Consider the following 25709-nt stretch of genomic DNA (forward strand, 5'->3'; position numbering starts at 1 on the left):
GATCCTTAACGCACTGAGCAAGGCCAGGGATGGAACCCGCAACCTCATTGTTCCTAGTCGGATTCGTTAACCACTGTGCCATGACGGGAACTCCAAGATGTGAGTATTATTATAAAGAGCATTCATAGCATAAGAAACAAAGCCCAGGTTTTTTTTTAACCACGGTATATTTGCAAAATTCACAAAGCAATACTACTGATAAATAAAAATGCCAACATTGTAAAAAAAAGAGCACCTTCTTTTGATGCATTTGTAGCATCATCTGTACTGATATCAATTTGCAGTAATGTATTTTGCATTTTTTGAGCAGGTTTCAGACATTCCTTAATTTTTCAACCTTATTATTCAACAAGAAAGCCTCACAACAATGCCATGAGGTAGATAGCTTAATGTCCCATATTATAGATGGAAAACATGAGGCAAAAGCTATTGTGTGATTCCAATAACACAACTCAATAGGGCAGAATCAAACTAAAAATAGGACATATAAATCCTATTTTAAAAATCTACTTTTCTATTCCTTAGATTTTCCTATATTCATATTTTTCTCATTTGTGTTAAAATATCATTGAGTTGAATTAATCATATGATTATTTAAATAAGTACATGTAGTTTTCACAGACATTTATATGCAAAAGGTAATCACAGTCTCTGACATATCGGCACACAAAATCACGTATCCATTCTTATAGAAATTACATAGTAGATAAGTTTTTCTTGGTAGAGATATTATCTTATCCCTTCTAATGTCCAGGTAAGTCTAATATAAAAAGGTATGTCATTAGTAAAACACATCTTGAATATTTGAATGCCATAAATTCTCCAGAAATCTTTGGCTTTTTCTCTGTGTGTAATAGGAACTATCAGGATTTAAGCTGGTACTCTACTTTTTCTGTGAATATTTAGTTGTTAGTAGTCATCAACTCAGAAATTTGGTGACATTCTCTTTTCCAAAGGAAAGTGTGTATGGATGACCCTTTTGTGTTTATGATACCTTAGTATTGATATTAAATAATAGCTAGGAGTATTTGTAGTTATATTTATCTTATTTACATATATTACATATAACACACATACATGTAAATTAAAAGTTTCAGTCATTAAAGAAACTAAGAGACTAGATTTTTCTCTGATAAATCAGGACAACAAATCTAGCATTTGAGACCTGGATATGAATATAGCTGCATGTCTGTATTCACAACACTAGTGACAGAATGGCCTGGCATCCTGTGACTGCTTGCGTATAAGCTGACTTTGTTGAATATATATTAACGAGACATAAACAGTTGTTTTGACAACATAGTAATTCACCTTACTTTTTTACAAAGCAATTGAAAGTATTCTGAAATCAATGATATGATTTTAAAGAAGCAAGTTTTTAAAAAGTATATTGTTTTATTGAGTCCAAAACAATAATTTATAGCAGCTAGTCCATATTGAGAGCCTGCTGTGTACAGCAGACATTGTCCTAAGTGCTTTACTTATGTTAATGCATTTGATCCTCATAATGATATGAGGTAGGCACCATTTTTATTCTAATTGTAGGGATGAAAGAGCTAATGCACAGAGAGAGACATTAAGGACACACAGCTTGTACTCAGCAGAGCCAAGGTTTAAGCTCTGACAGCCTGGTTCTGAAGAAGCCTATGCTCTCCGCCACTAGGCCTGAAGCTGATTTAAGCCCCAAAATCATTCACTCATTTGACAAATTAAATGAGTTTCATCTGAAAATTCATAGAAGCATTCCTTTCCATTATGGCAAACATTTATATAGTATGTAATATATGACAGGCACTGTCCTGAGTGCTGTGTACAAGTCATCTCTTCCAACCTGACATTCTGATAGACACCTGACTTGTCAGAGAACGGAAGACTTACAGAGTCAGCCGTTACCACATGTTGATATAGGTGTTTCTAAATAAATAATTGGATGTCTCATTCTACACAAAATCTAAAGAATGCTTGTTTTGTTATTAATAATTTGAAAACAATTCTTCTAGTCTTGGTCCAATTGGTTCTTTTTATCCTCCTTGTACCCATGGAAAAGCACTCCCATGAGTCTTTCTTATTCTCTTTTTTGGTATAGCTCCAGTTGATGTAAGATGGCAAGATGTTAGAGAGTATATTGGAAATGCTTATTAATAATGGAGCATGCACCTTAAAACTAGTGCTATGTGTATAACCCAATGTTAACAATAAGTTCAGATACATTTAAATGTCTTTTACATGGCAACTCTTGTGGTTAATGTTAATGCTCTTTGTATCATTTATAAGCCCAGGGTATAGAGTTCTAATTGTGTTGCAGATCCCACACTTCTCTATTCTAGCCACTGAATGTCTAGTCATCTGTTCTAAAGTGTTGAAGCCCTGAATCCTCAGGGAAGACTGCTGTTTGATTCTTTGTCAGAAGAACTCCAAGTGCTCTGGGTACTATATGAAGTAAGATTTTGACAGCCCTGGCAGCAACTCATATCGTGTGGAAGGTGATGGTCCCCTTCTTCAATTAGGGGAAGTCATTTGTAAATATTCATCTGATGAACAAGATCACAAACAGTTTCTCTGGTGAGTGAGGAGTTGGTGCTGCTTGTCATTTTCCATGTCTTCTTTTAGCATAGAGAAGGAGTCCTGTCACATGTGCGCAGTGTCCACCTCATGATATTAGATTGGTCTGAGTCTGAAGGACTTCCAGACATCCAGCCAAAGCACTGATCCAAACCACAAGAATGTAAATAATACACAATATGCAGGAGTTTTAGCTCTGTGTGCCATGGGCATAATTCATGGTCAGTTCACACTAGATGCCAGTCTTTAAGGCAATCCAGTCTCGATACCGAGACACTCTTGTGTAGACTCCAGGTTTTTTGGGAAGAGCACAGGATTGTCCCCAACTTACTATACCAACAAGGTACCAGATATCATGGTTATCATAAACCAGAGGTCCACCAGAATCTCCCTAGAGGAAAAAAAAAAATTTTAATTGGTAACTCCAATTCAGTAGGAAGGTCATTACAATCATATCTCTTCTATAGGAAAGAAGGAAACTGTACATAGAACATGCAGCTGACTAATGAGAGAATACATAATGTTTCTCTCAACTGAATTAAAATGTTGTGGTAAACTTTAGAGTGTATTATTTTCTAGAAAAACTAACATTCAATCATATGGAATGGTTACATTATTTCTGGCTCAGCATACCTATTTTTTTGCTATTTTTATTAGACACTTTAAGTATGGTTTAGTAAGCACTTATCTAAGATATTTAATTTCAGGTTGGTATTTAAGCATCAGTGGAAATTTTCTTTGATCTCTTTTGGACACATTAGCTTGCCTGTATTGTATGAACCGACTCTTGGTCTCCTTTTCTTTTACACATCTAATTCCAATTTATGTTTGCTTTCTGAATTTTGTATAAGCCCTCTTAAATCTCTTTGGATCAAGGAAGATTAAATAAATAAACATATGAGTTTACAGGTTAAAATTATGGTCTCAGTAGTTGAATTGCCCAAGTGTCAGTCTAGCTCTGTTAAATACTGGTTGTGTGACCTAAGGTAAGATACAAAGGGTAGCCTCTCTGTGCCTTTTCCACCTCCTTCATCTACTTTTTCTTTTATCAACTATTTATTGAGTTCCTACTATGTGTCCCAGACATTTTGATGGGCATTGAGGATAAAATGATGAACCAAAATGAATGGTCATTGTGCTCATAAAATTTGACATTTAGGTTTAAAAACATTAAACAAGCTTACAAATAAATGCAAAATGGCAACTGTGATAAGTACTCTGGAAACATAGACTAGGGAAATTCAGCTGGTCAGGGAAGTTAGGGATGTTTCCTTTGATGAGATGTAGTGGAGCTGATATCTAAAGGAAGAGGGATAAATCATGGAGAGAAAGGGCTGAGTGAACTATGTTCTTAGAGGAAACAGCATGACAGATGCTTTGTGGGGTGAAAGAGCCTGGCATATGCAAGACCCTATAAAAAAAGAGGAACTGGAGAGAAGACAGTAAGGGGGCAGCCGGTACAGGTTGAGGCCATGGAAGGGAGAGACTGGTCCTTGCAGAACCCTGTGGGTCTTTTTAAGAAGTTTTTGGTGGAGTTCCTATTGTGGCTCAGCAGTAAAGAACCCGACTAGTATGCATGAGGATTCACATTTGATCCCCAGTTTCGCTCAGTGGATTAAAGATCCAGTGTTGCTGTGGCTGTGGCGTAGCCTGGCGGATGTAGCTCTGATTTGACCTCTAGCTTGGGAACTTCCATATGCCACACACATGGACCTTAAAAAGACAAAAAAAAAAGAAAAGAAGTTTTTGGTTTTTATCTTAAGTTAAAAACAAAGGTAAGCCACTGAAGGTTTAAAAGCATTTTGAGGGAGTTGACATGATCATGTTACATTTTGTTGGAAACTATCCTGGCATTCATTTGAGTAATGCACTAAAGGAGCATAAGAGTGAAAATAAGGAAGTAAACTAGGTGGTTAATGTGGTTGGGGATTGAGGGAAGGGACAGGGAAGAGAGTGAGGTTGAGGAAGGAGAGCAAAGCAAGAGATGGTGAAGAGCGATATAAGGAGGTGAAATCCATGGGATTAGGTGATGGATTGGGTACGGGGTAAGGAGAGAAATTAGTATGATTTGTAGCCTTCTGTCTTATTTAACAGAGTGAAAGGTGATTCCCTTCAAAGAGATGCAAAACAGGGAGTTCCTGTTGTGGCTCTGTGGTTAACAAATCCCACTAGGAACCATGAGGTTGCAGGTTTGATCCCTGGCCTCTCTCAGTCGGTTAAGGATCCGGTGTTGCCGTGAGCTATGGTGTAGTTCGCAGATGCAGCTGGGATCTGGCGTTGCTGTGGCTGTGGTGTAGGCCAGTGGCTACAGCTCTGATTAGACCCCTAGCCTGGGAACTTCCATATGCCGCAGGTATGGCCCCAGAAAAGACAAAAAACAAAACAAAACAAAGAGATGCAAAACACAGGAAGAAAATCAGTTGTGGAGGGGAATAAGATCAGAATCAGGTGTAGCATTTGAATTTGGGAGGCCTTAGAAATACCCAGCTGGAGCTGCCAGGTAGCAAGAGAATATGTAAGTCTGGACATCAAAAGGGAGGTTGGGGCTAAAAATAGACATGAAATATATGCAAAAAAGAAGATAATTAAAGCTATGAAAAGAATTACTCTCTCTGGGGAGAAGGTATAAAGTGAAAAGAGAAACAGGCATAGAATAGATTAACAGAATGGCTGGGATTAAGAGAATGAACCTAAAGAGGAGACAGAGAAGGAGCAGACAGAGATGTAGGATCAAAATCATTACAAGCCAAGGAAAGACAATATTTTAAGAAAGAAGGAGTTATAAGCATTGTGAAATGCTGCTAAGGGGTTAAATTAAAAAGACCAAAAAGTTTGTTGAAGGTTATTGGTGGTTCATTGAAAACATTAGCAAGGGAGATTTTGATGAAGTGATAGGGCAGAAACCATATTGAAGTAGTTTGAGGAGTTGGGAGGTGAGAAAATCGAGACAATGGGTGTAGACATTTCCCCAAATATTTAATAGTAAAGAGACAAGATGGAAGGCTAGCACGAGCCAATATAGGTTAAAAAAGAATTGCCTTTTTCTATTTTCCTGAATGCGAGAGATCTAAATAGGGAAGGACCTAGTTAACAAGAGAAATCTTGACTCTAAAAAGAGAGAGTTAAGACATAATTGCTAGTATAAACTTCCCCATAGGCCAACAAGAAGAGGAACCTGAGCAGAGAAAAGGTCAGCCTCAGAGAAGCAGCAGCTCCTCTGTTGTGACCTAAGCTGAAGGTGGATGAAAGGGTCCAGATACAGCCAGGTATGCATGCTTGGTGCTGAGAAGAAGGGGAAATTACCCCTTCTTATGACTTCTGTTTTTCCTTGGAAACTGGGAAACAAAATCATCAGTTGAGAATAAAGGGGCAGGAAAAACAAGAAGTTAAGGAAAATGGAAAATGGGAGAATTCAGAGAAAGGTAGGCTTAGAAAAAAACTAACAAAAAATAGTAAAGTTATCATATTTGTTATCTGGAACCTATAGTGGAACCATGTGTTCTGCTGTATTTTTTCCAGGTGCATTTGACTTCCAGGATGCAGACAGAGAAAAAAATGGATAATTGAATTCTTCCAGGTTTGGGACTTAGCCAGATAGAAACACTGGAAACAGGGAACATTAAGTGTGCTTAGGGTATTAGCAAAAATGTTTAAAAAATGATCATAGTGCAGTGAGTTGGACAAGTGGATTATGGAACTAAGGAAAAGATTAATTGAATGTGAGATAGCAGAGAAGCTGTGCTGTCTATGAAATTGAAGAAAGTGATCATCAGCCAGCAAATATTTGTGCCAGGCACTGTTTTATTTTTTTTACTTTTTACTTTTTTCTTTTTACAGCTGCACCTGCAGCATATGGAAATTCCTGGGCCAGTGGTTGAGTAGGAAATGCAGCTGCCACCTATGCCACAGCCAAAGCAATGCCAGATTCTTAGCCCACTGAGTGAAGCCAGAGATTGAACCTGCATCCTCACAGAGACAGTGTCAGATCCTTAACCCACTGAGCCACAACTGGAAGTCCCAGGTTATGTTTTAGGTATTGATAATATAGCAGTAAATAAATAAAACAGGTGCTCCAAAATGTGTGGCTTCATGGAATTTACATTCTAATTTAGTTAGAGAGACAGACAACAAACCAGTTAGAGAGACTATGTTGTACATTAGATAGTATAAGAGCTAAAGATAAAAATAAAACAGAGAAGGGACACAAAGACTATACGCATAGGTTGTGTATGTTGAAGGCTGAGGGTTGGTACTTTGGGGTCTAACAGAGAGTGTGGCTAAGGAAACAGAAGTAGTTGAAAATGGGCAGAAAAGATTGAGGATGGTAATTAAGTAGAAAGACTTGAGGAATTAGTGTTGTTGGAGATGGTACAGCTTTTGATTACGAGGCTCAAGGTGTGGCCCTAGGCACAGGCGGCTGAGGTGGAGTAAAGATCACTGGAGGTTAGAAGGTCTGAGACCAGCGTTTAAACGGGTCAGTGTTAACACTGAAGGGTTTGGGATGGAGCTGAAATATGTTTCAGGTGTCAATGTCAGGAAAGAATGAGAGGGACAAAGTAGAGCGACTCAAAGGTGGGGGGATAAAAACAAGATGCAATGGAGATGATGACACAGCTGATTAAAGTGGTCTTCAGAGGAGAGGTTTCTCTGTCTTTTGCTTACAATTTAGTTTAAGAAAATAACAATAGAGCCTAAGAGTAACTGTATGAACCAGAAATAGGGAGCAATAGACCTTAATTTCCTAATTTGGTGCAGGGATAATTTACAGTCCTATTTCAATTTCCTTATATTAAATAAAATGATGTGTAGAAAGTGCTTAGCATTGTTTTGGCATAGTAAACACTTACAACAACTTTTGTTATCATGTTTATTTAAGTAAACTGAGTCTTTAATAAGATAGATGTCATTTTTTCTCCCATGTAAAATATATGTCAAAATTAGAAATAATTAGTGGAAACTTTCCTTTGAAAGATTTGACCTTGATTTTGGACTTACCTTACATGCATCTATTTTTCCTTCCATGTATCCAGCACATAACATTCCTGAGGTTACCAGACCATCATACACATCCTTTCTGTTACATACTTCTGTGCTTATGGTTTCCACCCTGGCCTGCCGAAGGTGATTTTGTGTAGGTCCTATTACACAAACAAGTGAATAAACAAAAGACATGATCTTCAAATACACCTGTATCTAAGACATAGAAGACACATAAACTATATATTCCTAGAAGCAAAAGTGTAAGATTTTTTATTATTAATTATTACCTAATTTTATTTTCTGGGTCATAAGTGTCTACGTGCAAGGAACCATATATATACATGACCCAATATTATGACGTATTTGTGGATCTTCAGAAGCTATGGGAACCCTCAAAAACTACATGTAGTATTGTGTGTGTATGCCTTTTTTTTTTTTTTTCCCTCATGAGGAGAGAGTTCATCATACTGATCTTATCCAGGTTCACTTTTTTCACATAAGGAAATCGAGGCTCAGAGTTCATTTGTTTTTCTAAAAGCTATTGAAGTAGAAACCAGAATATAAGCTGCAATGTCTATTTGCCCTACTCTGTACTGTAGTGTTATTTTGGGGAATACTACACAAATGAATTTCAAAAGAGTCACAAAACACTTTCATGTTCATGATCAGCATATATCCTCACTAATATTAGGAAGAATTAAAACCAAAGAAAGCATATGAATTATATGCTAGGCAGGAATGTTTATATCTGGTAAATACACAATTTGAGGTCATTTACTCCCTTGTACTTCTATAGCATTTTGTTCCTCCGTTTAGTCTGTTCTTTTTATCTGTATTATTGACCTCTCCCCTTTTCCACCACTGCTCCAATCAGTTGTGAAATCCTCAAGGACAGGGAACTAATTCCTTTTAGTTTTTAAGTCACAGCACGTTGTTCTTCCCAGAGCCATGCACATTAGAAGCATTGACATTTTTATAAAAAGTCTAAAGAGCTATTCCCTAGACAGCTCATTAGATCCCAAGATAAAGCTGTGTCAGGTAAATCAGATTGAACAACTCACCATCATCTACAATGGAGCCAAATCCTGTCACAAATACACTTGTTTTAGGTGGCAACTTTATGGATGAATCAGGAAGGCAAACTCTCTGAACTACATTTGAAAACTCAACACGGGTAGCAAGCTGAGCCAAAGCAATGTCATTTTCATTTGTTTCTTGATGGTAATTTTCATGAATGATAATTTTTCCCACACTTCTTTGCACCGCAGGTGGTGTTATGGTTGTACCAAAAGTAACAATCCATTGACTTGGGTCTTTATTTCTGCAAAAATAAATAAGTAAGTAAATAAAGCGTAAGATTTTTGATGCTTAACTATAGCCTTTACAAAAGATTGAGACTATATTCTCCCCAACTATTGGGATTATGCTACTGAAAATCCCTATTGTGAGAGAATTTGCAGTTGGTAACCTTACAGAAAAAATAGGATAAAACTATTGATGATACATATCAGAGTATGAAAGCCCTTAAAAATATTTTACATACTTATTTTACATGCAGTAGTTGAATGTGATTCCATGCTGTATTTAGAATAATAATAGTAATGGGTGCTATACAATTAATTTCTAAAATTTTAATTCTTTATTAGAAACTCTTCAATTTATTCTATTTTCAATGAAATACATAGAAATTAATTTTGATTTGTTTCAGATATTAGGCACTCCGAGAGGCATTTTCCCTCTGTCTCAGACACTCCATCTACTCTTATTTTATGAGTCACCTGTCTTGTTTACTGGGTCGTACCTTGATCTTTGAGACAAAGTGTAACTCTCTGCTTTATAAGTCCTCATGCATACATGGGATCGTTTCTTTACCCAATGCCCATTCCCTGCCCCAGGGCTCAGGGCTCACAGCCCGGATTGAATGTCAGTTTGCTCCCACCATCCTTTGAATTGCTGCTTAGTCCCTTGTACTACTTGGAGGCTCTCCCTTAACACAGGTGCTTTTCTCCACCATGAGGATGCATCCCAAGCTAATTCTGTCTCCTCCTGTCATCTCTTTACTTCCTGATTCTTCTGTAAAGCCCTTCTTTGTTTAATTAGCCCCATCAAGAATGACTAGAGGGAGTTCCCCTTGTGGATCTGACTAGTATCCATGAGGACGCAGGTTCGACCCCTAACTCGCTCAGTGGGTTAAGGATCCAGCATTGTCATGAGCTGTGGTGCAGGTTGAAGGCACGCCTTGGATCTGGTATTGTGGCTGTGGTATAGGCCGGTGGCTACAGCTCTGATTCAACCCCTAGCCTGGGAACTTCCATATGCCATGGGTGTGGCCTTAAAAAAAAAAAAAAAAAAGACTAGAAATTTATAGAAACTTGAAATTCTCTGTGGAAAGGAAAATTATGTAGAAGGAAATCACACAGAAGAGAATTCAAAAAGGGAATTTCCTTGTTCATGCAGGATTACCGTGTTGGTGAATCATGAACTTTTAAGTGTAATGAACAACCTAAAAGATCAGCAGTTTTCAAAGTAGTCTGCACTGCTCCAGGGGTGGGCAGGCAGAGCCTCGGGCTTGGGATACTGGGAAGGCTTCTGAGTTGTCTTATTTATTTATACTTTAAAGGAAGATTTTATTCAAAGCAGGAATCTTAGGGCTGAAGCATTCATTTTAAATGAATTCTGGAAGCTATGAAGACAAATGTGACTTCTGTCCTTAAGGAGCTTGTAAACTAATTGAGCAGGCAAAGCAGGAAATAGCTATCTCTTCCCGGATTGTCAACCAGAGAGGAAACCTTGAATAATAGGCACAGGGCAGCATGCTTTGTAGGTAAGAACACAGACTCAGAAGTAAAATGGCTTGCCCAAGAGAGTAACATTTTCAGCTGGATAGCGTCAGAAAGAGATGGCCTAGGTATCATGATAGCCTATCAAGAACTTTCCCCCACACACTTTGTTTCACAAAGACTGGGGTCATTTTTCACGGACATCAAGGTACTAATTGTCCTAAACAAATTTTTTTTTAAATATACTATTTCTATAGGGGAACACAATAAAAAAATTTAAAGTATTTGGATAATTGTGATATTGTCTTTAATGAATCCTGTATTTTTCTTTCACAACAGTACACTTCATTATACAATTATTTGTAATTATATCACCTGCAGAATTGAACCCTTTATCTCCAGGATCATAACCATTCTCAACTCTTTTATTATTATTATTATTAATGTAAAAAATACTATTACATGTCTCATATCTTAACAAAATCCTATCCTTGAGTCCACAGTTACCCCCAAATGTCAAATTTCTCTGCTCCCATTCATTTTTTTTTGTCTTTTATTTTTTTTGAGAGCCACACCCACAGCATATGGAAGTTCCCAAGCTAGTGGTTGAATCAGAGCTGCAGCTGCTGGCCTATGCCACAGCCCCAGCAATGCGGGATCCGAGTCACATCCTATGGCACAGCTCGTGGCAATCCTTAACCCACTGAGCGAGGCCAGGGATTGAACCCACATCCTCATGGATATAAGAAGGGTTTGTTATCGCTGAGTCATGACTGGAGTTCCTCTCCTCCCATTCATTTTAAAAACTCCTTGAAAGTGGTGTCTAAGCTCACTGGATCCAATCCTTCTCCTACTTTTCTCTCTTGAATTTATTTCCATCCTCATAAATATCACCATGGTTTCTTTTAAGTTCAGTTACTTTTATTTTATCAAAAACCCAATGGCCAATCGCTGTGTAAGCCCGCCAACACAGAGATCGCACTACACCTGCTGGAGTATGTAGCTCAGTCATTACAGCTTCTGTTCTTTACTAAATACATTGCCATTCTGGGTTATTTATTTTAAATTTATGTAAGCAAAGATCAGTTATAAACTAAAATAGATGACACTCCCAAAAACAAGTGTGCAGATTAGAAGATTATGTGAACATGAAAAAAAATCAAGTCTTGAAAAACTAGTGAAACTCAAATTTACCTAAGGCATGGTGCTAGTTATTTCTGGGATTGTAAATATATAAAATGAGTCCCTTTTCACTTCTTTCATGACACAGTGACAATTACCTTAAATTCATTAGGTCATTCTCATTACATGTTTGTTCCATGAATAAAGGTGTAGGCATCTCAGAACAATTTGGGTATTACCCTTAGAAGGATGATCAAGTTCCTCCTAGACTCAATGACCATAGTTTCCTCCAAAAGGGTGTGTGAACAGTGACAATGGCCAGGGCTTTATTCAGAGCTTTTATCTTTGGAGGGTTTAACAGGAAAAAACTTTCTGCATCCTACTGGTGAAACCTCAAGGAGGAAAGATTGTGTGGATCAGGGCGTCTCCTGGGGCAGTAGCTTGACTGTGTGTATCTGTGTATGTGAAGTGATGCAGTGGAGTCTTTAGAGCTACAACTGTGAAAGCCCAAGCGCAGAGCACCTTTTGGGTGGCATATGACCAGTCTTACATACTGGGAGGGTAGTGATACAGGTTGGCAGGTCTTTCCCACCATCTGCACACCTTTCTGGTCCACCTAAACCCACGTGGCTTTTAGGTAACACATTTGGAAGGGAGAGCTTCAAGAATGACACCTTTGATTTTTTTTCTTGTTTACAAAGTGATGGTGGATGATGCTAGTTAAAGGATAGATGGAATAATTAAAAAAACAAAACAAAACAAAACCCAGAAGTAGCTGAATTTTTCTCCTTGAATATGTGGAAGAGTTTAAACTTGTTACAAGTATAGTCAGTCTTTACACTAAAATAATTTATGATATAGTAGGAAAGATCACACTAGTATCATGATGCTACAAGAAAATACACGGTAAGAGCCACAAGAGTGATGCAAATACAACATGATAGACACTGGGGGAAGGTCGAAGGGCTGAATATAATTGGGGCAAAGAGCAATCATAATGCATTTAAGGGACAGGGTCCATCCATAATGAGGCAGAAGATAAGCTGATGAGATTGAACTCTCCCCAAACACTAAATTGATGGTAATTAATAGTAGTAAAGAAGACTCACAGAACTTACTTGCGGAAGCAGTGAGCTGCTGTGAGCATCCACGTGTTACTGATGAGGCTGGCTCCGCACTGGTGGCCCTTGCCTTTGAGCTGGAGGCTGGCTTGCCATGGCCACTCTCCTTCCATGGAAGTTTTCCTTCCTTGGACAATCCTTTCAGTAGAAGAGAATGCTAATAATGGCATATATGAAGATGTCATCCTTATTCCACAGCCTGTCAGAGAAATGTGCATTAGCTTCTTTTCATGAAAAGGAGGGAAAAAAGAGCACATTCAAATTTGTGTTGGCAGCAGATCCTTAGACAGTCCATTGCACCTGCTAGTCTTTAACACATTCCCAGCACTTAGTCTCTGGGATTATTCTATAGGAGTCCTTATGATCCTATTAGAAGTGATAGGCTAACAACCTATAATTCATTGAGCATCAAAAATGTATAGATCCTCTACTAAGTGTTTTAGATACACTTACAGCAAAATACATTTCAAGTGAGAAAACTCAGCCCTGGAAAGAGAATATAAATTACTAGAGGTCCCCCAGCTGGTGACAGAGTTGGATGTAAAATTTGAAGGATCCGCATCAATGCTGGTATTCTTATTACTGAGAGCCCAGCACTGAATGTAGGTCATGATTCTGCCTGAATGTGAATTGGTATATTGTCTTTGAAAAGCCCTGAATTTTAACAGTCTTAAAATTCTTTTTTTTAAGAATTTTTTTTCTTTTCTAAAACTTAAAATAGTAGTTTTTTAAAAAAATTTCTGATTCCCTGATAATGAACCTTCAATTGATTAGACTTCAGGTCAACCTTAAATAATATGTGAAAGTGTGTTAAGGTACTTTATTTATGTACCTTTTAATTACTTATATTTTTATACAAGAATACAAGTTTTTTTAAAAGGAGTTTTATTCAGAAATAGGTAAAAATTGTTGCCTGAAATAATATTTACCAATTCATCATAATTTCCTTAGGGTTAAGTTATCATAAGGTGACCATAAAATTGAGCAAATGGAGTTTCTAGGTTAATATGGTACCATATCAGTAGTGCCTAAAATTCCCTTTCTCAACTTCCCCTTAAAATAAGCATGAAAGTAACAATAATAAAAATAATGTTTACTAGTTATGGGTCAGACCCTGTACATAGTGTTACATATATTTTCTTTAATTTTTACAACTCTCTGTGTTAAATATTATTATTCTCATATTTCAGATGAAAAATTTGAGTCTATGGTATTATTCAAAGGCAAAAGGAGTAAAAGCAGTAAAAGTTAAGTCAAGATAAGAAAACACTATTAATTCTGGTAGTAATTTTCAGAAACTGCTATATTCAGTGGGCTGGTTTAGAAAACGACTTCTCGTACTACATAAGCTATATCCCTGAACCTGAGCTATGTGGAAAACCCCAGGAAGTCTGACAAAGCCATTGGATCACTGTTGTGATTCACCAGTCCAGGAAATCTACATTGCGCCTGTCCCTAGCAAGGAGAAACTATCGTTTGAAGCAACCAGTTGTGACCCATGAACTCTTTTCTCTGTGTGTATTCAGAAGCCACAATGCCCGAAACACTGTCCTATCTAGGGACACAGGAAAGATGAGAAGCTCTATGAATATATGGTTATTTCATGCAATAGTTGAACATACCCTCCCAAATTTATAGCCAGAATCCTAACCCTTCATGGCGGTGGAATTAGTAGGTGAAATCTTCCAGAGATGCTTGATTCATGAGAGTGGTACTCTCATGAGTGGGATTAGTGCCTTATATAGTCTGCAGAGGGATCCCTAGCCCCTTCTTCCATTTGCATATATGGTAAGAGGTCTGTGAGTTGGAAGTGGTCCCTCACCTGACCATGCTGGCACCCTGATCTCAGACTTCCAGCCTCCAGCACTGTGAGCAGTATTTTTCTACTGTTTATAAACTACTCAGTCTAAGATATTTTGTTATAGCCCCAAGAATGTACTCATGAAAAGCAATTTAAACAGAGAAAGAAAGAGCTCTGGCACCAGTGAATGCTGGAGCTGGTGATGCCCTAAAGTGGGTAGGTGATGTAGTTTTCATATATTCTAGATCAGAATTTAATCTCGCATCTAACTATGCAGCATGGTTAAGGACCTCTAAATTAGATGATACATAAACACAGAAGATGGACATATCTCTGAAAGTTTTCCTCAAAAAATTTCTGAACATGTCCTTGGTATCAGGAAAGCTATGCAAGAAAACATGACCTTAATAAAACAAAAGTAGGAAAACATACAGGGAAAATATACCATGAAAGGTGTATACATAGCAAAAGAATTGTCTTTCGTTAAAGAAAATACAAAAAAAAAATCACTGAAATGTTATAAAAGACACAAAATCCACAGAGAAGAAGTAAGGAGTAAAAGTGTCATCAGACATATGAGATAAGTGGTTTTCAGGAGGATAGATCTGATGAGATCATTCAGGATGCAGAAGGAAATAACTCGACCTGGAACTAGAAATAATGGCGGACATGGAGAGCAGGAAATGGACATTCAGATTATAAAGCATTTGTGTTCCTGAGGAAGGGAAAAAACAATCAGAACAGAGTCAATCATCACATTTATAGAAGAACATTTTTTCCAGAATGAGAAAATAAAATAGTGTACACATTGAAAATGCTCACAGTGTCCCAAAGTTTAGTGCCAAATACAACCATATCTAGATCTCATGGCAAAAAAAAAAAAAAAAAGTTATAGGATAAAGATTTCCTACCTTCATCCAGAAACCAAAAAGATAACCTACCTAAGAATAACATCACATCAGCCTTAGGCTTCTACTCTATAATAAAAAACACTAAAAGAAAGTGGAATAATGTGTATATGATTATTTGGGAAATTTTATGATCCAGTAATCCTATAAAACATTGAGATAAAGGAAATGGAAAGAAATTTTGACATAATCAAGTTCTCAGAAAATACAGCATCTCTATAATTTTCTTGTTTAAAAGTAACTTGAAAATACAGTTTAGCAAGTGAAAAAGTGAATCTAAATCAAGAATGGGAAATAGTAAAAGTATAACAAGATTCTTTAGTGATGGTAAATAATTATAACTGTTGGGATAAAATGGAACATGTTTTGAAAAAATATTAATAGAGTAAAGATTAATAAGTAAAATTATGAAGTTATTTAATAAAGATTGGAAAATTGAGATTGAGAAGAAATTCATTATTCATAGTTCTTGCTTTATCCTCGAGTTTGTTAACAAAGAAATAAGGATTAATATATGAATTTAACAAACATAAAGTCAGGCAACAAGATATAAATGACAGCAAAATGTGTATTATAGGAAAAGATGGGATATGATGGAAGAAAAATATTTACCAAAACCAGAAAACATAAATGAGAAGAAAAAAAGAAAGAATATTGATGATATTTGCATGTTACAAATAGAGAATCCTCATTTTGTTAGTGTCCTTACAACATTTTTAATGGACATGTATTTGTTCACAAAAGACCATAAATATGTACCAATATGGGGTTGGAGGTGCAGAAAATGTACATACCATGTATTTCAACAAAAATGAAAGAAAACTGAAAATTTTTAAAGGAAAATATATCATTGGTTAACATTTAAGAACACTCTCCTGAATTGTGAGAGAACATTAAAAGATAAGTAATTAAAATATTAAAATAGGATGTTATAAATATAATTACATATGTTATAACAAATATTATGTAAATTTTTACCACATTCTGTAAGTTGCAAATCTAAAAATTGTATTTGGTGGAAATTAACAAATTTAAATGTCTTAAATATCAACAATAATAAAAATACTAAATGGTTTACAAACAGAAAAAAATGTTTAGTACTACTATGGTGATCAGTTTGTAGTTTATACAAATATCAAATAATTATGTTGTATCTTTAAACTAATATTATATCAGTTTTACCTCCTTAAAAAAACTTGGTAAATTCTATCCTAACTTTCTGTGGCTTTTATTCATTATCTTTGCTATGACTTAGACAGTTAATTGCGGGCTTTGGAACTTACGGCTCTTGAGTAGATTCCTCATCTTTTTGCGGTCAATAGCTGAAATAAACAAAATATGAATTAGTTGATGGAAGAATATGTTCCTTTTTTTTTTTTTGCCATTTCTTGGGCCACTCCCACAGAATATGGAGGTTCCCAGACTAGGGGTCGAATTGTAGCCATAGCTGCTGGCCTACGCCAGAGCCACAGCAACACAGGATCTGAGCCGTGTCTGCAACCTACACCACAGCTCATAGCAATGCCGGATCCTTAACCCACTGAGCAAGGTCAGGGATCGAACCCGCAATCTCATGGTTCCTAGTCGGATTTGATAACCACTGAGCCACGATGGGAACTCCTATGTTCCTATTTTCATGTGATTTTGTTCATATGGTTACTCTAGGGAATGCTTGTCTACAACATCCGTATTGCAAGAGATTTTTCATAACCAAATGATATATAAATAACCCTGTGTTTGTTCAAGCTCAGTTTCATTGGATTTTGGGTAGTTTGGTGTTTTTTTTTGTTGTTGTTGTTAGAGAGAAAGTAGAAAAGCATATGATCATTTTCCTCAGGAACACTGACTTTCCCATAAGAGGGCCTTGAGCCCCAAATCCTATTAGAGGTTTCCTGGATATTTCACTTTTCTTTATTTAATGCAAGTTATGTATGTGACAGAAGAAAATATATGTGGTGGAATTTTGATTATCAAGGATAGTCATGGAGTATAGTTATTTCTATTTTAAAACCTTTATAATTAAACTCAGTACATATGACCAAGAAAGCTGAAAAATTATTTTTAAAAATTGTAAAATAAGGAACTCTAAAATTTCAACATTTTTGTGGTGGGTATTTTACTTTTGCTTATATAATCATTTATTAGGGACAATTATATCATCAGGAATTGAGATTTAGTTTGAGATTACCTTTTATAGGGTGCTGGAAAATGTCACATTTTTCTTCGGGATGTAATTGATCAGAAGAAAAGGTGGACACCATCCTCTTTATTATTTCTGATTACTACATAAAGAAGTTGTCATTCTATCTCAAAATGTATTTAAAAGATTTTCCTGATTCCTAACAACTGAGAAATTAAGTTTAGGTAATCTATTTTTTAAATTCATGGCTGCTGGGAGAGGAAAAGACTCTAGGTCTAAAGGGAAAACCTTACTTTTTGGTATTAAATCAGAAGTAACTGAATTGGGTTGTGATGATCATTGTACAACTATAAATGTAATAAAATTCATTGAGTAATTTAAAAAAATCAGAAATAACTTCTGTGGACATACTTAAACAGAAGCAATGGACAGAGTTGGAATACCTGATAAATGCCTGTGAGACATGTGCTAGAATTTAGGGGGAGCTGTTAGAAAATAAAAAGACACAATCCCCAACCTTGGTACTCACAATCTTATTTGAAACACATTAGTCTGCTTTTTTCTAATTATGGGTTGGCATAGAAAAACAGGCCTCAGTTTGTATTCCAACTAGCTGTGAGGTAGTTTTAGTTTTGTAATCTTTTGGACTTCATTTTCTTCCACACTGAGGGGAAAATAAACCTTCCTGAGTTTGTGTTATGAGAAATCAATGAGGAGATGACTAATCGCTTTAAACTGGAATAAGGTAGAGAACCTTTTTAAAGTTCATGTCCATGGTTCTTGCAGCAGGGATCAGCCTTCATAAAGATGTCTCTTTTTTTTCAATACTGTAGACACTAACCCCCAGAACTGACCTCTGGGAGTCAGAATACCTGAACTTTAGCTCCGTCCCCAAGGCTTGCTCTTCCCATGTCTGACATCTTCCTTGAGTTTCAGCTTCTTGAAAATGGTGAAAATAATACCTATCCTTTCATGCTTTTTTCTAAGATCCAAATGATAATTTGGGGGGGGGCAGATTTTAAACACATTGGGGTGTCTAAGTCAAATAGGAAAAAAAAATCAACTTGCCTCGCAGTGAATTTTATTTTAGTTTTATTCCATCTTGATATATGTTCATTAAGGGTGAATTCTTGAAATGAGAGAATACATTGACCTAAATTTTTATGAAAAATACAGAGTATTGGGAGAGAAGGGAACCATAAAGATGGACTTACATGTAAGTGTAAATGATGGTTTGTTTATAGTCAGAGGCAACTGTTTCGTCTTCATAGTTTGATATAAAATCCTTTCAATTTTTTTCCTGATTCGCTCAGTGTTGTCAGTAGATGGGTATCGAAACATGAGCACCATAAGAATGTTCACACCGTTTTTTTCTGGACTGAAGAGCAAAAAAACAGATAAATAGAGAAAAAGAAAGAAGCATAATGAATGGCATATATGTATATTGGATTTCTAAATTATCTCTAGGAATACCAGCTAAGATACGCAACTGGAAAAACATTGTTCTCTCTCCTTGGTTATAGTCTAGAGGAGGTTGTGGGAGGAAAAGATGCTTATGAAATCATGCTCAACATGCACTTAAATGATTTATTTTTAAGGCATCCTGAGCCAAAGTTGTAACCAAGGCCTTTATTTTTCAGTGGTAGCATGGCAGAAGCAGTGCTTCGTGGTCACCAACCCAGTTACCTTTGCTTGCTGAGCAAGAGCTAGATTTCATTTCCTAGCCTTCCTTACAGTTTACAGAAACTCTGTAGTGAATCCTAGACAGTGGAGTGTGAGAAGAAACAATGTTCTCTAATCACAGACCTGGTCCTTGAAAGCCCCTGTACCATCCCCTGGGCTTGCTCTTTTCCGTATTTAACAGCCAGGTCTGGAAGCATCGGTGGGAAATTCCATTCCACAATCCCAGTCAACACCTACATCCCCTCTGCCACTTCTGACTATTTGGATTGTACCATCGAAATGAAATAAATCTTTATTGTGTCAGGCCGTTGGTATTCTGGGGTTTGGTAGTCAGCTACCACATGTTTGATGCATGGATTATTAGAGAAAACAGTTACAGAAGGAAATCATTTGATAAGTTCAAGTATATAAATTTACACTATAATGAATAGGTCTAGAAAGTCTTCTAGTTTCCTTTTGAGAATAAATTTAATTTGAAATGTATAAAGAAAGAAGGAAGGAAGGGGGGAAAAGGGAGAGTGGTGGGAGGAGAAATGAAGGAAAGGAGGAAGGAAGGAAGAAAAGTAGGGGGGAGAGAGGGAAAGAAAAGGCATAGGCTCCTTAATCATGTGTGTATTTACCATCTTGTATATACACACACACACACATATATACACACACAATTATATATATTATATATATAATACATATATATTATTATTTTTTGTCTCTTTAGGGCCTCACCCATGGCATATAGAAGTTCTTAGTCTAGGAGGTGAATCAGAGCTACAGCTGCAAGCCTACACCACAGCCACAGCAACACCAGATCTGAGCCGTGTCTGCAACTTACACCACAGCTCACGGCAATGCTGGATCCTTAAACCACTGAGCGAGGCCAGGGATTGAACCCATGTCCTCATGGATACTAGTTGGGTTCATTAGCACTGAGCCACAATGGGAACTCCTATATGTATGTATGTATGTATGTATCTATTTATCTTGATGGTAATATAAGATGGTTATAACTGTATATTGATTGAGAGCCACAAAAAATTTTTTAAATGCTTTCATCAAAATAGGTAGAAAAGAAGATATATTATTCCAATAAATGCCAAGCCTTTGGAACATTCTATAAAAAGCATATTCAGGATGGATTCTAAACATTTATTTTCAACTCTGACAAGTATGTTCAATTTAAGTATATTACCTTTTATCAAACCATTAAAAAATGAAAAGACATTAGAAATAATAAAAATGCAATGATCTTAAAGAAAAACCTTATTGCAGAGAAAATCATAGTCTGGTTGTTGGTAAGCTTAAAGGTAGGGCAATCAGAAAGTACTGGCATAAATTCTACTGACACCCTGACACCCAGGGTTGCCCCTCTCTTCCTCTTTTTTTCTTGTTTCTTTTGCAGAGTATCCTTTTATTTTTTACTATTATTATTTTTTTTTTTAGCTATTTCTTGGGCCGCTCCCACGGCATATGGAGGTTCCCAGGCTAGGGGTCGAATCGGAGCTGTAGCCACCGGCCGACGCCAGAGCCACAGCAACGCGGGATCCCAGCCGCATCTGCGACCTACACCACAGCTCACGGCAACGCCGGATCGTTAACCCACTGAGCAAGGGCAGGGACCGAACCCGCAACCTCGTGGTTCCTAGTCGGATTCGTTAACCACTGCGCCCCGACGGGAACTCCCAGAGTATCCTTTTAAAAAGAACTTCTAATGGATGACATTTTCTCTTGTCATGGAGTACTCTATATCTTTCTCCCATGACTGGGAAATAGGTAGGCAGCATAAGTGGGGCGGCTCAGGCCTTGTGAAATCTTGGTGTTCCTGTAATGATTTGCTTAGGGCTGCTGAGCAATTGTGTTGATCAAACGCTTCTTCCTGGCACTGGTTTGAAGTTGCTAACCAAGGTTACATACCTCAATTTGATGACATGAGATTTGATAAACCGACCCTCTCCAGAAGAATTTCGAAATATCCTAGACATCTGAATAGAAAAAAATAAAAATTTAAAGTAACTATTAGTCTTAAGAAAAGTGTTCTTGTCCTATCAGGAAACTTGAGGCAAGATAAGGATTTTGGTTATTCCCAGAGTTGTGAACTGATTATTTACTGTGGTAAGACTAAACCAGGTTCTGATCCTTGTAAAGCTGGAAAACCTTATCAAAATTGTTTGAGGAGTTCCCGTCGTGGCACAGTGGTTAACGAATCCGACTAGGAACCATGAGGTTGCGGGTTCGGTCCCTGCCCTCGCTCAGTGGGTTAACGATCCGGCGTTGCCGTGAGCTGTGGTGTAGGTTGCAGACGCGGCTCGGATCCTGCGTTGCTGTGGCTTTGGCGTAGGCCGGTGGCTACAGCTCCGATTCGACCCCTAGCCTGGGAACCTCCATGTGCCGTGGGAGTGGCCCAAGAAATAGCAAAAAAAGACAAAAAAAAAAGTTTGATTTTGCTAAACCTCTGTAAAATGAGACAACAGCATTATCTACCTCATAGAGTTGTTTTAAGGCTTAAATGAAATAATATCTATCAGATATTTCATACCTTGCCTGGCATATTAAAGATTGTTGATAATGTTCATTTTGACTGTTGTCAAATGAGGTAAAATATCTGCTATTTTTTAAGGAAGCATTCCTCAATTTTAAGAAAACTCACCCTACGTTTGTCTTATTCTTGAATATGGCATTTAGTCCACTATTGGTATCAGTTGGTTGATTTCTTAAGTGACTATCCCATGGCAAGAGCATTTGACATAATATGTAGCAGCATCTGCACTCTGACTCTGACCCCTGCGCTTGTTGGTCACCTCTCTGTTTTCACCACACTGCTTACTGTCAGCCTTTGACTCCTCAGGTTTTCCAGTCTGAACCATTGAAGGATTTTGGATGTTCAGTGAACTGATTTCCTTAAGGGACCTGATTCCCAAAAGACAGCTGAGGTACTGCCTTAAAGAAACAAACAACAACAACAATAGCACTGGCCTGAGAGTTACGAGCAGAAATGGAAGGCCCTCATAAATTTAATTAAGTCCACTTTCTGGGTAAACCTTGACCCCCAATCCCTACCCTCCTCTGAGAAGAGGGTATACTGCCTCCCTCCTCATGAGATCCTGCCCTCTCCCTGACTCCTCTAAATTAGTAACAGGGCTCAGTAGATTTTACCTCCTGAATACTGAACCTGCATTGCTTCTTCAACCCCACTGCTGTGGCCTAAAATCATCTCCATCGAATTTCATGCCTGGGCCTTTGCAGTGGTCCCTTCACTGGCATGTTTATGTGGTTCTGCCCTCTTGCCTCCCCTCACCTTATCCACCGCAGTGCAGCAGCCAGGATGATGCCTCTGATGAACAAATCTGAGGACATAGACTCCTGCCTGAGACTCAATGTTTCGCTCATTGAGAGCTCCACAACCTCATCCTTTATTTGCCTTCCCCCACCCTTATCTTCAAGGCCTGTTCTCTTCTCCACTGAATTACCTGCTCTTTCCTCATCCCTCTGGACTGGTTGACACGTCTACAACTTTGCACGTTCATTTCCCTCTTCCTACGCTATACTTTGTTTCTCAGGCAGATTTCTTCAGTGACAGTTCTGTTATTCTCCAGCGACAGCTATGCTATCTTTGACTTGCCTTGCTCAAACAAAGTTGAACACTTCTTTATTTGGGCCACCCCAGCGTCTCATATTTGATTCTATTATAGCAGTGATCACACTGGTTTAGTTGTTTTTCCCACCCTGGACTGTGAGCTGGGTGACAGCAGGGAGTGTCTGATTCATGTTCATAACTTCAGTGTTTAGCACATTACCTGGTCAACAGTAAACACTCAATGCTCATTTGATTGAATAAATACATGATGGAATAGATGAGTAAATGAATTAAGAATCAACAGTATGGTAAAGGAAAGAAGATAATAACACATTGTTATGGTTTTATCTGTAAATCATGTTGCCAAGGGAAAGTAAAAATCCATAGGCATCTAAAGCAAGGTGGAACTGGGAGATCCTAGTGGTAACATACCCCCCTTCCCATGGATTGTCGCTCCAGTGGTTTGGATCAGTTCTGAGTTATGTCACATATGATTTCTCTAAGTTTCTCTTAGCTCATCTTATTTCTGCTTCTCAAGGAACAAGATTTTAAGATTTCCAGTGCTATATAAATGTCCTCTGAAATTCTGAACTGCGTATACGTTGGCACTTTCGGAAAGGACCAGGATTCTGTCATATCAGAGTATAAGTACCAAGAGTATATTCAAACTGCAGCGTGATATTAAGAAGGTGGTGGTTCTCCAAGGAGTCAACCTCTGTTTAAAAAATGGGTAGATTCTGGTACAGTACAGGTTGGTGTAGCTGCTCATAACAGCTTACTTGTGTTAAGTCCATACTACATGGTAGGCGTTGGACCAGTTCCTTTGTCAACTTCATACCACCTTAAGAGGAAAGTATTTTCTTTATTCCCATCAGGCCATTTTATAGATGAACAAACTGAGACTCAAGACACCTTAGTAAACTTGTCTATGGTAGCATAGGAAGTGGTGGTTTTGGCATGTGAAACAGGCTCTTTGGCTCTAGATCTTGTGTTCTTGAGTACGTTAAGTGACATTGACAACCCCGAGTTCCTTATATGCCGGATGGCAGGTGTTCAGGTTGGTGGAGTAGAGAGGTATTGGGGCAGGAAACCCTTAAAGAAGGCCTTCAGACGTCTTTTATTTCCTAACTTGAAACCTCTAAAAGATGACCTCTTGGGAGCATGCTTTTTTCTGCTTCTAGTTTAACAGGGCTAAGGAAACTACTTGTCTTCAGATACCTAATTATTATTGTGACCAATTTCTAGAGAAGTTTAATTCATGTTTGTATTATGGTGAGTAATACAACTGTGAGTTTGGTAATGTTATATTTAGTCCAGATAACAAAAATTAACTGTACCCTTCCCCTTGATGGTCCTAACCTAAGAATAGACTATTTTTACTAGACATTCCATTTAAAACAAGACAGTGACTGAGTCTATGGTAAAATTAAAAATAAAATGTTCACTTTAAAATCAGATACCAAGTGTATTCCTTGATTTGAACTCCAGCATCAAAAACCAAAATAACATGTTTGAAACAATACATGTGTTTCTGACTAATAGTACACCCAGTTACTGTCTTTGGCAAGCTTGAGCTTGTGCCTTTCCTATGGCTGGGAACTGCATGCAGATTAAGTCCTCCTGGAAGATCAGTAGTTACTGGATGGGAACTAGGAAATCCCTTTCAGGGCCCACCCATGAGAGTAAGTCAGACAAGTTCTGCAGATTTCCTGTTCCTGTCAGGGGACTATGTACCAGCAGAGGACAAATACAGGAAACATACCAACAAAAAATTCAGATTACTTTTCTCTTTCTCCTCCAAGAAATCTTCCTGCTAGCTTAAAGGGATTTGTACTTCCTCTAAACCCTTAAAATGCTCCTTGAGTCATCTGTTTGACAATTGTATTCTTCAATGTGGCATCTCTCATTACCATACTATCTTGTTATTTAAATTTGTTTTTACCTTATTGACATGCATAACCTTACATACACACACCGTATTATAGACTCCAATTAAGAAAAGGACTGTGCTGTATAGACCTTGGCTTTCTTCACAGCCTTGCACACAGGAGGTACACAATAGTATTTTCATAACTGGAAGGATTCTCCAGCTATGGTTAATCTTAAACAATGATATGAAGGAAAAAATGCTGGCTCTTGCATTCCTTCAATACTCTTTACACTGACACCTTCTCTTTTTCTCATTTATCTATTCATTCAACATAATTGAATAGGAGTATTCTATGTTTCAGGCATTATGACAAGACTGGATGAAGAGTATGAACAAAAAGTTACAGTCCCTGAGCTCATAGAATAGATATATACACTGTAATAAATGAAAGATTAAATACAAAAGGTAAGTAGTATAGTAAGGTAATATAGGATAATGGTCAGGGGCCTATAGTTATCCCCGCGGAGATAGTGTGATATGTGAAGGATCAGAAGAAGTAAGCAATGAAAGATTAGGGTCATCAGGAAATTTCAGGTAGAAGAAAGAGAATGTATAGATAATGGCAAAGAGGGCCATTATGGACAGAGACCAGTGAGCAAGGAAGACAGTATAGACGTTGGAGGAATAGTCAGAGCCTCTAGATACCTGATGGTTCCAGCATGCCTCCTCCCAGTGTGACAACCAAAAAATGTCTCCAGGGAGTTCTTGCTGTGGTACAGTGGATTAAGAATCCAATTGTAGGAGTTCCCACTGTGGCACATTGGGATTGGTGGCATTTCTAGAGCACTGGGATGCAGATTTGATCCCCAGCCCGGTACAGTGGGTTAAGGATCCAGCATTGCTGCAGCTGCTGCATAAGTTGAAACTGCCGCTGGGATCTGATCCCTGGTCTAGGAACTCTATATGTCAGGGGGTAGCCAAAAAAAAAAAATCTCCAGGAATTGCCAAATATCTTTTGGGAAATAATATTGCCCCAATTGAGAACACTGGACATGGATCAAGAGAACTGGACATGGATCAAGAGAACTCAGCCAAGAAGGGAGTCCATCTGCTTCAAAACTTGAGGAGAGATTCAGCACTTGGAAACACAAATACAAAAAGAAGAGGAGGAGAA

At 37.7% G+C, this 25709-nt stretch overlaps 1 protein-coding gene across 1 annotated transcript in view; it reads right to left on the reverse strand.

The window, feature by feature from the left end:
• Positions 1-596: 596 nt before the first annotated feature.
• The window catches only part of LOC125137432 (transmembrane protease serine 11F-like), a 76234-nt gene continuing 51121 nt past the window's right edge, over positions 597-25709 (reverse strand). Inside the window, exons 6-12 of the mRNA XM_047798118.1 lie at positions 21006-21073; positions 18629-18792; positions 16558-16596; positions 12563-12764; positions 8604-8863; positions 7558-7700; positions 597-2953 (exon numbers count right to left, since the gene is read on the reverse strand). Of these exons, the coding sequence (XP_047654074.1) occupies positions 2795-2953; positions 7558-7700; positions 8604-8863; positions 12563-12764; positions 16558-16596; positions 18629-18792; positions 21006-21073 (1035 nt within the window). The 3' untranslated portion in view covers positions 597-2794. The remainder of the gene's footprint in view (positions 2954-7557; positions 7701-8603; positions 8864-12562; positions 12765-16557; positions 16597-18628; positions 18793-21005; positions 21074-25709) is intronic.

The sequence above is a fragment of the Phacochoerus africanus genome, chromosome 10 (genome assembly GCF_016906955.1).
Source record: "Phacochoerus africanus isolate WHEZ1 chromosome 10, ROS_Pafr_v1, whole genome shotgun sequence".
NCBI classification, from domain to species: Eukaryota; Metazoa; Chordata; class Mammalia; order Artiodactyla; family Suidae; genus Phacochoerus; species Phacochoerus africanus.